At 39.3% G+C, this 16,945-nt stretch overlaps 1 protein-coding gene across 1 annotated transcript in view; it reads left to right on the top strand.

The window, feature by feature from the left end:
- The window catches only part of Cad87A (cadherin 87A), a 778,434-nt gene that overhangs the window by 450,186 nt on the left and 311,303 nt on the right, over window positions 1-16,945 (top strand). The window contains exon 23 of the mRNA XM_090378948.1: window positions 9,349-9,481. Coding sequence (XP_090235074.1) covers window positions 9,349-9,481 — 133 coding nt within the window. The remainder of the gene's footprint in view (window positions 1-9,348; window positions 9,482-16,945) is intronic.

The raw sequence follows: 16,945 nt of genomic DNA, 5'->3' as shown, positions 1-16,945 counted from the left end.
AAAGACAGGACTGAGTTTTAGAAGGATTAAAATCAGCTAAGTTATCTTTTCCCCACTGAAGAATTATCTGGAGATTAGCAATTTAAGGAATTGATAGTGGATACTTGAGAAGTTGAAGCTTTTTTGTGTAGGGCAAGGTATCTCAAGCTGGAAGGTGGAATGCAACGTGCAATGTTTGCTCTGATATTCCTAAATCTATGGATTCCATTTCCAGTCAATGGAAGAAGGTCATTCATATACAAGAGAAAAAGAGTGGGAGAAAGAACTAAACCTTGGGGAACACTAAACATTATGGAGAAGTTAGAAGACAGAGAGCCATCTACCATTACCCATAGTGAGCGGACGGAGAGAAATCTGAATACCAAATTACAAAAGAACAGTTGGTTAACCATAAGACGGAAGCATATATAGAAGGCCTTTATGCCAAAAATCAAAAACCTTCAAATGTCAAGAGTAACTGCTTGAGTTTCACCAAACGTTTCCATTGAATATTTCCATAGTGGGTAACATAAGCCAGAATAACACCAGCAGAACGACATTGATGGAATTTCTACTTGTGATAGTTGATCAGATGGACAGTTTCTAGATAGTTTAAGAGTTGATGGTTAATTGATTTCTCCATTACTTAAGAAAGAGTAGAAGTAAGTGCAATGGGACAATAATTGGATGGGAAGGATTTGTAACTCTTTTTAAGAACTGGCTGGATATGAGAAATTTCCAAGCTGAAAAGAAAACACCTTTGGAATAAGAAAATGAAAAAAGGTGACACAGAAGCACAGATTTTGAGAACTAGTGGAGAAACCCCATCAGGAAACCCCCACCTCCTATCGTGTCTGGGAAATTCTGCCCAGACACTATAGGAGGGAGTATATGATGAGAGCCCTGTCGATCAATTCGGCCCTGGAAAGATTGTGCAAGGCTCAAGGGGTAGAAATTTTTTCAGCCTGGTCTGTACTTGTTAACAGGAGAGACTGCTTCTGCAGGGATGGGATACACTTAAATAGAAAGAGTGCAAGAATGTTTGCTGATGCTATCGAAGCAGTGTTAGGTGGGTCGGAAAACTGCTAGATTGGGGGGATACAAGGACTAATAGATTAACAGTAGCCACTGGAAGAGGTGAAAGTGATTCTTGCACTGCTTCTATTGGAATGAGCCGCAGCCTGGAAAATAAGATGCAGGATATTTCAGAGACTGCTGGGAATCATTGGGGTACAAGTAAACACATGGGTTGTGTTGTGTACTTGCGTGTACACCAATGCTAGTAAATAAATAGTTTAGTAAATAAATTTGATGAATTTGAGGTATTGCTCAAAACATCAAAGGCAGATGTTGTGGGGATTTCAGAGACGTCGTGTCACACAGATATAAGGAATGAAGAACTGGAATTTGGGGAGTACAACATCTACAGAAAGGATAGACTGGATAGGAAGGGAGGAGGGGTTATGCTATTAGTTAAGAAATACATAAAATCCAAGGAAGTGAAGCCAGTCGACATTGCCGAGAATTTGAGGGCTGGTCACTCACACACTAGCAAGGCTTTTGTGGATTTATTGGATGATTGTTTTCTACATCAGCATGTTCTGGAGGCAACTAGAGGGAGTAATACTCTTGATTTGATTATCAGTAGTGATTCTTCATGCATTAAGAATCTGCAGATAAATGAACCACTAGGTGGCAGTGATCACAGTGTGCTGAAGTGGGATTTACTCAAAGAGGTAACTACCATTAGGGGTAAAGGGAAGGGTTATTGCTTTTGTAAAGGCAACTACGATGGACTGAGACAGTATTTAAATTCTATACAGTGGGACCAACTGGGAAGCATTCAAAGAACTTATCTTGGAAGCTACTAGGCTTTACATACCAACTAAGAAATATTGTTCAAGGTTTAGGCCAAAGTGGATGTCAGATGAACTAATGAGACATGGCAGAGAAGAAAAATGCATGGGATTCATATAATTAATGGGTGACACAGAAGCCTATGATAGATATAAGCTGGTCTGTAACCAAGTCACAATGGAGATTAGGCAGGCTAAGGCAGATTATGAGAAATCTTTGGCAAGGGATGCAAAGAAAAACAGCAAAGAGTTCTTTACTTATGTAAACTCTAGAAGGAAGGGGATGAATAAGATTGGTCCACTTGATATCGATGGGTCAACTGTTGATGATCCTGCTCAGGTAGCTAACAAACTGAATGAATATTTTGCATCGACATTCACACATGAGGAGTTATTCAGCGAGGGGAATACCAGAGGTGTATTCAACTCTGGCAGTAAGCTAGAGAATCTTGTAATAACTGGGAGTATAAAGTCGAGGAGAAATTGTTGAAGATAAATACAAGAAAGGCACCTGGTGTGGATGGGATCTATCCAGTTATATTAAAGGAGGCAGCAAAGGAAGTAAGCAAACCCTTAGCCATAATTATGAGAGCTTCCTTGGACTCAGGGGAAGTACCCATGGACTGGAGAAGTGCAAATTTGACCCCAGTTCACAAAGGAGGATCAAAGGGTGACACAAGTAATTATAGACCTGTCAGTTTAACTTCTGTTCCCAGAAAATTAATGGAGGCACTGGTTAAAGAAGCACTGCAGGATCATCTAGACAAGACTTTTATAGCTCAGACATAGCATGGTTTTGTTAAGGGGAAGTCTTGCCTGACCAATTTGATTGGATACTATGATGCAGTCACAAAAGAACTGTATGCAGGGAATAACTTTGATATTATATACTTGGATCTTAGAAAGGCTTTTGATACTGTTGCACATGGAAGACTGCTGCACAAATTGGAGCAGTGTGGTATTGGAGGCAAATTGGTGCTATGGATAAAGGGGTGGTTGAGTGGCAGAAGACAGAGAGTGGTAATCAATGGACACTGCTCATCGTGGACTAATGTTATTAGTGGAGTCCCTCAGGGTTCAGTATTGGGTCCATTATTGTTTTCTGTATTTATAAATGATATTGATGATGGTATATCAAGCTTAATGTCCAAGTTTGCAGACAATACGAAGGTTGGCAGGGTTGTCAAGGACACTACTGACACTATGCTACTGCAACAGGATCTGGAAAGGTTGAGCAGATGGGCTGAGAGGTGGCAAATGAAGTTTAACATTGACAAATGTAAAGTACTACATATGGGAAACAGCAACCCCAGAGCAATGTATCAACTCTGTGGTACTACACTGATAGTGGTAGAGAATGAAAGGGACCTGGGGGTTGTTGTGCAGGCAGATATGAAGTTTTCTGCCTGATATGAAGCTCATGGTGTATTGTCGATGATATATAGGAATTTTTCTGGCAGGGATAAGGAGGTAATTATTCCCTTGTATAAGGCAATGGTCAGACTGCACCTAGAGTACTGTATACAGGTCTGGAGGCCTCATTTCAAGAAAGATGTAGAGATGCTGGAACGAGTACAGAGAAGGGCAACCAGATTGGTGAATAGAACAAAGGGGTGCTCTTACGAAGAAAGGCTTAAGTTTTGCAAATTACAGTGTCTGGAGACTAGGCACCAGCGAGGTGATCTGATAGAGGTGTATAAAGCCTTGAATGGTTTGAGCATGCTCAATGCTGATGGGATTCTTCCTCTTGCTCAGAATAATCACCTGAGAGGGCATAAATTCAAATTGAGGAAAGACAGATGTAGGATAGACGTGAGGAAATTTGCCTTTAGCCAGCGGGTGGTTGGTTGGTGGAACAGACTTCCATCCCTTGCCGTGGAGGTTGATAGCCTAAATAAGTTTAAGGCTCGGCTGGACAGGTATTTCGAATGAACAGAGGGGTGAAGTGGAAGTAGTTATTTTTTATTTATTTATTTATTTATTTTATTTTATTTTTTTTTTTTTTGGCTGATGCTGCATAAGCTTGCTTTCTTGCATCAAATGCCTCTGCTAATGCTAAAGGTCTTGGAGCTTTCTCAGCATCTAAATTGTTCAGAATACTTCTGACATCCTTTTGACAGAATACCACAGGGAGCATTGAATGGACTGTGCCGGGAATTTTGGGAGGTGGTTTGCCAAGATCATCAATTCATCAGCTGGAAGATAAATAACATGCTGGAAAGTCAGCTTCATTTTTGGCTGGGTGGTAGTAGAACTATCTGGTTTTTACAGAGGTGGGAATAGGGGTGTACAAAAGTTGCAGCCAGTAGCTTTGGCAAGAGAGCAGAATGCTCAACTACCATTTGGACAAGAAGCAAATTTTGTACTCTTAGCCTATTTGAAGTCTGGTTTAGAGAGATTAATAGCTGCTTTACAATTGCTGCAAGCTTTGGTAGGCAGAAAATGAACTTACCCTATTTTGAATTCTTGTAATGCCAAACAACATGAGGTTAAGAATAACCATGAGAAAAAGTCTTCATTGGAGAAGAGACTATCATGAAGTTGTGATCTGAGGTACCTACAGGACCACTCGACTGTGTACTTAGAAGGGTTGTAGGTGAGAAAAGGATCAAGTGTGTTGACTGTGTGGTTAGTATTCTTGTAGGTAAATGAACAATCTGTGCAAGGTCATTAGTAATTAAAAAACATCAGAATCTCAACTAGGTGGGTCCATGTGACTGGAAAACTGAAGCCACCTTGACTTGTGAACGTTAAAATTTTCAAGAAAAATTACCTCACTGTTAGGAAAGTTTGACTGGAGAAAGTCAAGTTTCAAAGACAAGAGGTTAAAGAGTTGTAATTGAATAGTGGAGTTAGGAGAATGATAAAGGCAACAGAATAATTTGATAGAATGTGGTAGAGAGATTTTAAGCCAAAGAAATTACTAAGCCTCTGATAGGGAATATCATGGACATATGCACAAGTACCACCTTTGAAGCAAAAGGAATCATAAAGTGAATAATTCAGACAACTGAGATGAGCAGTGGTTGAATGAACTGATAACTGGGATTCTGCCAGTTATTGTTATTGTTGTTATTTGGTTTTTAGGAGCATTAGCAACTAAAGCCATATTGCTCCGGGGATATGCGGTGGTCATTCCCTGACCTTTCCACATCCTCTGTATTTGGTGGTCACAGGCTCGAACCCCGGTCTAATCAAGAAGCGTGTGCTATGCACTGCCGCTCTTGCCCACCTGGCTACAGAAGGCGCCTATTCTGCCAGAAAAAAAACAATGGGATTTGACAGACTGTAAGTGGAAATGGGCATTATTAAGATTAGAACTGAGACCACATATATTTGTGAAATGAATGAGGAAGTGTTCGGAAGGTTTAGATCTTTTCATAGATAGGTTTGCCCTATTAGTTTGACAATTCATGATGTAATCAGTAGTAAGAAAATGTGGCAAGTATATGCTGTGTGAGGTAATGAAATTTTTGAATATGGCATAAACATGACAAGAATATACTTAGCTTCTTGACAAAATGTGGCCTCTACAATTCCCCTGCATACACACTACCCAGACTCCCACCAATTACTATCTGGCAGAGTAGAAGCAGTGAGATTATACACTAGTTGATCTACAAGCTCTTATAGAGTTACCATTAGGTTCGGTCTGGTTGATTATCTTGCAACCAGCCAGCAAACACTGTTTTAGCTTTGCCCTCAATATGTAGGGAAGATTGGATCTTATCATTTCAGATGTCCATCATAACTTCAAAAGACATCAATCATCCTACATGATGGAAGAGTGCTATCCCCCCATCCCTAAAGCATTTCTCATGTGTATGTAGATGCAAAGTGGTGGTATTGCATTCGTTGATCGAAGTCATGTGCCACCTAGTATGGTACCTTTGTGTCTGACTGCACAATTACCCCCAGATCTTTTTCATTCTCCACTACCCCTAAGCATAGTACCACACAACTGTTACTCAGGGTTTCTGCCACCCCTATGCACTAACTTGCATTTGTCAATGTTAAAATTCAACTGCCATTTCTGAGCCCGTTGACCCAATTTTTGTAGACCTTGTTGCAGCATCTCACCCTAATGACTGTTGTTAACCACCCTGCCAACCTTTGTATTATCTGCGAACTTAGGCATTAAGCCTGATATACCGTCATCAGTGTCATTGATAAATATTGAAAACAACAATGGGCCCAGCACTGAACCCTGGAGAACTTCCCTAATAACATTAGTCCACGAAGAGCAGTGTTCATTGATAACCACTCTCTGTCTTCTTCCTTTTAACCATCCCTTTATTCATAGTAGTTTGTTATTTGGTTTTTAGGAGCATTAGCAACTAAGGCCATATTGCTCCGGGATGCATATCCCGGAGCAATATGGCCTTAGTTGCTAATGTGGTCATTGAGTGCCTTAGTGGTCATTCCCTGACCTTTCCGCATCCTCCGTATTTGGTGGTGACGGGCTCGAAACCCAGTCTAATCAAGAAGCGTGTGCTACGCACTGCTGCTCCTTCCCACCTGGCTATGGAGGCGCATTCCTAGTAGTAATTTGCCCTTAATGCTGTATAAATTTGAGCCCTTATGGCTCAAATTTATACAGCAGTCTCTCCAATTTCTTTGTTATTGCACCATAGTATCCAATCAGATTGGTCAGGCAAAATTGCCTCTTATCAAATCCAGCCTGTGACTGCAGTACTTCTGGATGGTCTTACATTACTTCTTTAACCAGTGAAATCATGATTTTCCCTGGAACTAGCTTAAGCTAGCAGGTCTATTAATTACTCATGTCACCTTCTTCCCCCCCCCCCTTGTGAATTTGGGATACATTCGCACATCTCCATAGGGACCTATGGAGATGTGGATTTTTGTCTCTCCTTGAATCAAAAGATGCCCTCATAATTATGGCTAAAGGTTTGCTGCCTTCCTAAATATAATCAGATAGATTCCATCCACCCCAAGTGCCTTTTTTATGCCCCTCTTCAAGAGTTTCTCCTCCACTTTCTTTCCAGGTATCACAAAGTCATTTAGATCCCTCTTAAGGTTTGATAAAAAACTTCTGCTATCCCCCCATCCCTAAAGCATTTCTCATGTGTATGTAGATGCAAAATACTTATTCAATTTGTCTGCAACCTAAGCAGGGTCATTAACAGTTATTCCTTATATATCAAGTGGCCCAATGTGATTCAACCCTTCTACTGTTAATATAAGTATAGAAGTCTCTGCAATTTTTCTTTGCATTCTTGCCAGAGACTTCTCATAATCTGCCTTAACTTGCCTAACCTTCTTTGTGACTTGATAACAGACTAATTTATATCTTCCATAAGCTTCTGTACCACCTGATAATTTATATGCATCCTGTGCACTTTTCTTCTTTGCCATGTGTCTCAATAGTTCATCTGATATCCATTTAGATCTAATCTTTGAATAGCATTTCTTCATTCATATGAAAAACCTAGTAACTTTGATTACTTCCCTGAATACTGCCCATTTAGAATTTTCTGTTGGTAACATCATGAGTTGGTCCCACTGCACAGAATTTAAAAACTGTTTGAGACCCCTGTAGTCACTCTTATGAAAGTAAAAGCCTTTATGTCTAGTAGTTATGTCTCTTAATGTAGATTCTTAATGCATGAAGAATCAGTGCAGATAACCAGATCAAAAGTATTGCTTCCTCTTGTCGCTTGTCTAACATGCTGTTGCTGCTGCAGAAAACAGTCAACCAAGAAATCCAAAAAACCCATACTAGTCTGTAAGTGACCAAGCCACAAATTTCAGTCGGCATCTGGAAAATTAAAATCCCCCATTATGAGATGTTCTGATTTACCATCTCACCTTATTCTGATTTACTGTCTCACCCTATTATACTCATTACAGTCATTAGGCCTATAACACACTTCTGCTCTCAATTTTGTTTTCCCTGTACTTATATCACACCAAACTGATTCAACTGGATGCACTGCCAGAGATTTATTGTTTCTTAACTAAGATCATAAAATTTATTGTTTCTTAACTAAGAAGAACTAAAAAATGCAGGAGGAAACTTGAAATATAACAAATGATTTCAAGTCATGCTTAGTATATTAATGGTTCCTCATTGTAATAATTGAGTGTCAGAAGAGGTATTGAGCTAGTTAGAAAATAAAAATAATAAATATAACTCAGTTCCATTCCTTTTGTAATAAAACTTTGAAAATGCTGTTGACAACCAAGTCTAGACAGCTGAGCCACTAATGTTATTAATGAAACTTTGACACAGTATTTCTGACGAAAACATTTGCTGCAGTATTTTCCTTGAAGCAGTAAAAATATGTTTGAAAGCATACTATAGTAGTAAACAATGTTATGGCTGTACCTTAATATAAAATGTTTACATTGTCAGAAATTTAATTTTCATTTTAATTAAGCATGCTCTGATATTCCATTTTTATGTTATTTCAGTATTGAAATAACATAAAAATTTCTTATATTTCAGTATTGAAATAACATAAAAATTTCTTATATTTCAGTATTGAAATAACAAAAATTTCTTATATTTCAGTATTGAAATAACATAAAAATTAATGTTAATTAATAACATAAATATTTTGAACACATTTTGTATTTTACAGCCTTATTTAGATGCTGTACCTACTAAAAATCTTAAGCATCAGTGCTGGTGATTTAAAATTTATGTAGATATTATTTCTTTCATATTAATTTATTATATTTTCACCTTATTTCTGCCTTTTAACTTTTCTTTCTTTCTTTCTTCAGTTCTTCACTGTAGATTGGCATCAAAATTGATTGCACAACAAAACACCTCAACCTTCCATGCTCACTTGCATAGACTTTAGTTTCATACACAATAGATATTGGTATCAATATAGAATGATCACAACCCCCAAACTAGCCTTCAAACCTACAGTTCAATTAAGTTTCCAGAGCCGAGCCAAAGCCAAGTTGGCAGTTCAACCAAGGGCAACAACACAGCAGCATTTCACAAGCAACTTTCCCTTCCCCTATGGCTTTCAGCATGGCCTAGAAGTGAAGAGAAGCCTTAATTCTGATCAAGGAGGTGTAAACTGGCCACCTGCCCTTTCTTTTTTTCTGGCCTTCTTTCTCCAGACACTCTTCTTGGCTTCATTGTGTTTGTGTAGCATGACCAGAATCATGCTACACAAACACAATTTTAGGAACAAGTGTTTCATATGTTTCCATGGCTGACTTTCCAAGCATTACAATTTGATATTTACATGTTAATCAGATTTGATCATTTTCAGTATGTTTGGCAGATAGTGAAAACATTTTGTTCACTAAATGTTGCTTTCTGTTAACTTAGCAGAGCATGTAACAATAAGTTAAAACATGATGTATTCATGTTCAGAAGGTGTATGTGAAGATATATTTTTTAATAAAATTTTTATCTTTTCTTATATTTAGTTGTTTTTTTGTCAGTACTGTTAAACTTCATGATGAAATAATGCATACTAATTTCTCAATTTATCCATAAAGATTTTTTATGCATTTTTTAAAGTATTTTTTTGATGTTGATGCAAACACTGGAGAAATAAGAGTAGCTAGAAGACTTTTAAGAAATACAGCAGCCATCATAACCATGACTGTTATTGTTACCGACGTCAGTGCTAATCCAAAACAGACAGGAATAGGTAAGTCTTTTTTGTTAAACTAAATAAAGAATTCTTCTGTTTACTGCATGTTAACACTGAAAAAAATTATTTTAGAACTTACAAAAGCACATCAAAGCTTCTTGAAATGATCTGTCTCCTCTGTGATTAATGATTTGAAATTTTCTAGATTTATGAAATAAATGCAAATCATACTCAGATTAAATGCAATAAAAAAATCTACTTGAGGCAGTTAACTATTGTATAATGAATACAATATTAATGGATGACAAAGAAATGGGGGGGGGGTTTGAGAAACCAAAGTAGCAAAGAATTTATTAAATAATAAGAAAAACAGGGAATGAGTTTTCCAGTACTGCTTTGTAAAAGTGAATATTGCATTCACTTTCATATTGTGTTTCATTCCAGATTCCAACATTACTGAGACACACCTAAAGAAACATTTAAAATTGAATTAATATATATTTACTTGTATACCATTGATATTATTTGTTAGAACCATTCCTTTGACCTGTAGCAAATAAAATTATTGCGGTATCAATTTTTCTGTTTCCTAGACGTCCTTTATTCATTCTTCCTTTGAACACGAGTTGTGATCAGAAAGTTTATAGACTGGACTAATTGGGAAATGATGAAGCTTATCTCTATTCAGATTGAAGGATCCTTAGAAGTAGCTTCTTCACACTTATTTGCTGATTCTTGCATTTCTGATAGAGTTATTTTGGAATTTCTAATAGTTTTCTGGTTCGCATCCTGAACAGTTTTCTGTCACACACCACACAGTCAACACTTTGATATTTTTCTTATGAAAAAATCCTAAGTATACAGCTGAGGTTTCATGGCCCTAGAGGCACCTCAATTCGCAATATGGTGATGGTTTCTTCTCCAATGACCTTCTCTTGTGGCCATCACTACCTTGGGTTTTTTGGCATTACATAAATGCAAAATGGGATGATCTACAAGATTTCTGGTGCCTCCGTAGCCAGGTGGGCAGGAGCAGCAGTGCGTAGCACACACTTCTTGATTAGACCGAGGTTTGAGCCCGTGCCCACCAAATACGGAGGATGCGGAAAGGTCAGGGAATGACTACCGCATGTCCCCGGAGCAATATGGCCTTAGTTACTAATGCTCCTAAAAACCAAATAACAAACAAACAAGATTTCTATTCTTCTTTTATTTTTGTGGATTACTGTCTTTAATCTTCCTTTGTCAGTTTTTGTTCAGATCATGTCAGTGCAATTATTCTTGTAGGGATGAATCCTTAATTCGACACACTTTTATCTCTTCATCTAAACCTTTGTTTTCCAGTAAATACACCATACTTCTCGCATCCTAATCTTCAGGTTCATTTTCTGCCTACACCAAAGCTCGCAACAATTGTAACACAATTTTTAATCAATCCAGACTACATTTTGAACAGACCAAGAATAGAATTTGTTTCTTGTTCAAATGGTAGTCGAGTATTCTGGTTTCTTGCCAAAGCTATTAGCCACAACTTTTCCCATCTCTTCTCCCACCTCTGTCTAAACCTGATGGTTTTATTGCAGTGTCAGCAAAAGGTAAAGGTGACACATCATCCTACTTTTGTTCTAACTCGTGGGATAATCTTGGTAAACCATCTCCTGCCATTACCAGTACACTCCATTCAATGCTTCCTGTGGTTCTTCCAAGACATAAGAGGAGAGTTCACTGTGTACCGTGGTGGACCACACAAATCACCAACCTCAGGAATGTGATGAGAACACCAGGAGACAATTTTAATGAGCCAGGAGGGATAGAAGACTGGCCGGAGATGTGGAAAGACTACAGGAAGAATGTAGTCTTTCCATATCTTTCCACTACAGGAAGTTTGTAGAACAAACCGTAAATTAAGACCCATGAGGTCTGATCTACAAACTTGTGATGGATAAGGTTATTCCAGGAGATATATTATATACTACTTCATCAGGGTCCTAAACCAGACAGAGCCAACAACCTGGGCCAAATCAGTAGAAGCCATCCTCGACTCTGTGGTCCATCGAGACCCCCAACCCACACACAAGAGAACACTTTCCAGACTAACCTTAGGCTTGACCACCTTGCATATGCAGGCATACTGTGTGAAGAACCTATCACCAAAGATGAAATTGGGGAGGCCATCCTGTCCACCAAATCCAGGAAACTTGGAGCATGTCAAGGCCCTGGCCTTGACATGCTCAAAGCTGAAGTCATAAAAAGAATATGGGCTGTGAAACCAGAGGTCATAGTAAACCTGCTGAATGCTTGCATCAAGGATGGATTCTTTTCAGCCCAATTGAAAAGGGTCCTTCTCAAGATAAGTATCAAAAACCCCAAAAAGGCGCCCAACCAACCCGACTCATATAGGGCATTTGCCCTTTTACCCATTATAGGTAAAGTACTGGAAAAGATCATAGCCAAAATATTCCTCACACTCTATCATTCAAAGGGCCTCCACTCTGAAAAACAATACTGCTTCACAAAAGGAAAATGCACCGAAGATGCCATTCGGGTCGTGATGCTAGCCAGTTACACCGAGAGGAAATATGCCCTCGGCTTCTTTGTGAATTTTAAAGGGGCCTTTGGTGGCAAAGTGTCCTGGAGAGATTCCAAGAGGCTGGGGTGTCTGCACCAATGTATCGCCTAGTGTCCAGCTACCTGGACAACCGCTACCTCATGGTCAAAACATCCACTGAGGAAGTTATCAGACCTTCAACTAGGGGTTGCCCGCAAGGATCCATCCTGGGTCCCCTCGAAGTGTTAGACACCTGTCTATCAAAACACCACCCCAATATCATAAAGATAGCTTATGCTGATAATCTGGCTATGGTCCTGCATGGGGATTCGAGACCACAATTGGAAGAAGCAGCCAACAACATTCTAGAATATCTCTCATATTGGTGTGAAAACCACAAACTTACAGTCTCAGCTGCTAAAACTCAACAGATGCTCCTCAAAGGACACCTAAACCCAACCAGGTCCCCCCCAGATTAATTATCAGGACAAACAAATAAACCTTGACTCTACCTACAAATATCTTGGCGTCCTGCTGGATGAGAAGCTATCCTTCAGAGAACACGAAAACTACATCAAGGAGAAGATCAAAAAATATGCTGGCAAGCTCCTGAGGGTCACCAGGAAGAACTGGGGTCTGAAGGGGTGAAGCTCTACTATGAATGTATTTTTCTCCCAATAGCCACCTATGGGACTGGAGCCATAGGGCCAACTACACCATAGTAAAACGACAGCTAGACCATGCACATCGCACCATCCTCCTGATGACCTCTAGGGCCTGCAGACTAGTTTCTACCCTTGCACTGCAGGTTCTATCCAGCAAGTTACCTCTTCATCTCAAAATGGCATACCATTATCTAATATACCATAAGAGATGGAAACTCCCATGCAGCAGCAGCAACGACATAGTATTGGATCTAAACAACACCATCCAAGAAGAGAAGAAAAGAATTAGATGTGAACTGATCTCCATCTGGCAGAATTCCTGGGCCACCAATCCACTTGGACAAACCACCCATAATTACATGCCAGCAGTGCAGGAGCACCCCAAACAGTTCAACAACTGGTTCATACCAAGCTTACACACCACTTTTCTACTAACTAGACATGGAAGCCTTAACGCAAAACTTCATGTGTTGCGACTGGTACAAAATCCTGCCTGCACCTGTGGAATACCAGTGATGGCCCACCACATCACCTTCACCTGTCCGATTTACCAAGACCTGCAAATGCCTCTTCAAACTCTCATGGAAGCATATGCACCAGAACAGGCACCTCTGCTTATACAAACAAAGGAAAACTTTGCAGCATTCAATGAATTTGCAGAACATGTCTTCAAATGGCAACAACATCTGATGGCTCACTCGAACTAGTATCCTGCTCAGACATGACCAGCCACCTGTGAGTTCCACCATATCCTAGCAGAATTCCCGACAAGAGGAACCCACTGACAATGACTACCAAACTCAGAAGACACTCCAGACCATGACAGCTAACCCCATTTGGAGGGATTACACAATCTGACTCAGTCGCGCTGAGTGGTAAACAGGTCTCGGCCTAGTAGGCTCCTACCAGAGAACCACCACCACTTGCTAACCTTTAGAGGGTAGGATATCAACCCCTTCTGGGACTCACCACTAGGTGGATGCTGACCCCTTTCTGGGGTGGGATTGACTCACAGTCCATCACTACAATCTGTATTCTTTTACTACTTTCATCACTTAGTTTTCTAGGGAATGCCTTCTCCCATTCCCAACTTACTATCCTCTTATCCCCCCCCACCCAAACATCCCAAACTTCTCCATCACCAACTCCTTTCACTTATTACTTGGAGCCTCTTCCCCCAGCTACCCTGGGACCCCAGTAAAGAATCATTGATAGTAGAACCTGCTGTGCCTCCATTCAGCTAGGGATGGGAGTCAGGGGGTGCTCGACCTGGTGTCTGGTGCACCCTGGCTGCTATACGCCTGTTGGGTCTAGCCAATGGCAGAACATGTTCAGTTGTTTGCTGGAAGTAATGGCTTGGGCTATGCCCAGTACTGAGGATTCAGCAGAGAATGGGGGAACCCTGGAACCTGCAATAATGATACTAGACAACTGAATCTGAATCTGTGGTCTGTCAAAAGGATGTCAGAAGAATTTTGAATAGCCTTGATGCCAAGAAAGCACCAGGTCCCGATGATATTTTTCCACTTGTTCTCAAAGCCTATGCTCCTGAGCTTGATCTTTTTCAGTGCCTATTTACACTTTCTTATTCCACTGACATTTTCCCTTCTGCTTGGAAATTTGCTCATATCCAGCCAGTTCATAAAAAAAAAGTGACAAATCACTCCAATCCATTTATCATGCCATTCCACTTACTTCTACTCTTTCTAAAGTAATGGGGAAATCCAATAATTACTAACTCCTAAACTGTCTAGAAATCTTCCATCTGATCAAAGATCACCAATATGGGTTCAGTCAGAATCGATCCACTGGCAATATACTAACTTGTGTTACCCATCTATGGACAAATTCAGTGGAAAAAGTTTGCAAATTCAAAGGCTTTTGTTCATGTGTGGCATAAAGATTTTCTAAATAAGCTTCCATATTATTGTTTTCCATCAGTTTTTTTTTTATAATGGGGTATCCAGTTTTCCCTCTAACCACTCACTGTGGGTTATAGTAGACAGCTCTCTGTCTTCTAACTTCTAATGCCAGTGTTCCCCAAGTAAAACGACTTTCTCACACTCTTTTCCTCTTATGTAATGATGACTATCTTCCATTGATTGGAAATCCTATCCATTTTTTTGCTGATAATAGCATGTTGCCTTCTACCTTCCAGCTTGAGAAATCATGTACAACACAGTTTCTCAACCTGCTTTCTCAAAGTGGAGCAAAGATAACTTAGTTGATTTCAATCCTTCTTAAAACTTGGTCCTTTCTTATATCTTGCAAAAAAAAACAATTCTTCTGCTCCTATACTTATCTTCAACAACACTCAGATTTCTAGACAAGATCATATATCTCTATTAGGGATTACTCTGACTTATAATCTCTTTTGGCATAAGCACATCACAAATATTGCTTACTCTGCATCTGAAAGACTGTGTTCTCTTTTGATCTTGGCATTAATTTTCCTCTAAACAGCAATTCACTCTGTACAAATTTCAAATCCAGCCTGTCATGGAATATTGTTTCTTCATCTGGGTAAGTGTCCCCATAACCTCTGTCAGGCTTCCAGACTCTATTCACAAAAGGACAGTTAGATTAATTAATGACAGATGTCTAAAAACGTCTCTGTACTGTCTGTGTCATAGACATTCTGTTTTTGCTGCATGCCTTTTCTGTAGCTACTTCCATGGGCGCTGCTCTTCTGAATTGGTTTCTATTATTCCTGCTCTCTCTTTCCAAACGAATCCAAACACATGCTGAAACTAGTCAGCATTCTTTGTTATCCAACTGCAAACTCACAAAACCAACTTTTCTTCTTCCCCATTTATTCCTTCAACTTCCATTCTGTTATGTTCAAAAGGCAACCAGAAGGAGTAATACTCTTGATCTGATTATCAGCAGTGATTATTCATGCATTAAGAATCTGCAGATAAAGGAACCACTTGGGGGAAGTGATCACAGTGTACTGAGTGGGATTTACTTAAAGATGATGTAAGTACCATCAGGGGTAAAGGGAAGGGTTTTTTTCTTTTGTTAAGGTGACTACAGTGGTCTCAGACAGTTTTTAAATTCTCTATAGAGGGACCAACAGATGATGTTACCAACAGCAAATTCTAAATGGGAAGCATTCAACGAATTAAGCTTGAAACTACTAGGCTTTTCATACCAACTAAGAAATGCTATTCATTGTTTAGGTCTAAATGGATGCCAGATAAAATAATGGCACTCGTGGCAGAGAAGAAAAATGCATGAGATGCATATAAATTGTGAGGCCACACAGACTATAAGCTAGTCTGTATCAACACGAAGGGGGATTAGGCAAGCAAAGACAGATTACAAAAAATCTTTGGCAAAGTATGCAAAGACTTCTTTACTTTTGTATACTCTAGAAGAAGAAAATGAATCAAATTGGTTTACTTGATATTGATGGTTCGATTGTTGATGATCCTGCTCAGATAGCTCACAAACTGAATGAGTATTTTGCATCTACATTCACACATGAGGAAGTCTGTAGGGAAATGGAGGCCAGAAGCTTATCAACCTCTGACAGGAAGCTAAATGATTTTGTAATAACTGAGAGCAAAGCGGAGTAGAAATTGTTGGAATTGAACATGAGAAAAACACTTGGGGTGGATGGAATCTATCCAGTTTATTAAAGGAGGCAGCAAAGGAAGTAAGCAAACCCTTAGTCATAATTATGAGAGCATCCTTTTATTTAGGGGAGATCCCCCCACAGACTGGAGATGTGAAAATGTATCCCCAATTCACAAAGGGTGACATGAGTAATTACAGGCCTGTTAGTTTAAGTTTTGTTCCAGGAAAGTAATGAAGTAACTGTTTAAAGAAACAGTGCAGAATCATCTAGACAAGACTGCAGTTAAAGTTCAGACACAGCATGAGTTTTTAAGAGGCAATCTTGTTTGACCAATTGAATTGGATACTACAATGTGGTTAAAAAGTAACTGGATGAAAAAAATAATTTTAATATCATATATTTGGATTTCACAAAAGTTTTTGATACTGTTGCACATGGAAGGCTGCTGTACAAATTGGAGCAGTATGGCATTAAGGGCAAGTTGCTGCTGTGGATAAAGGGATGGTTGAGTGGGAGACACTGCTCTTCATGGACTAATTAGTGGAGTTTAGTGTTGGACCCATTATTGAGATCTTTTCTCAGTAATGAGCCCAAATTTTCTAGATCCTTCAATGATATTGATGAAGTATATTAGGTTTAATGTCTAAGTTTGCAGATGATATGAATGCTTGCAAAGTTGTTAATGACAGTATGCTACTGCAACAGGATCTAGAAAAGTTGTGCTG

This window comes from Mastigoproctus giganteus, chromosome 8 (genome assembly GCF_048544385.1).
Source record: "Mastigoproctus giganteus isolate SK-2022 chromosome 8, ASM4854438v1, whole genome shotgun sequence".
Classification (NCBI taxonomy): Eukaryota; Metazoa; Arthropoda; class Arachnida; order Uropygi; family Thelyphonidae; genus Mastigoproctus; species Mastigoproctus giganteus.
This window is presented reverse-complemented; position numbering and strand designations above follow the sequence as displayed.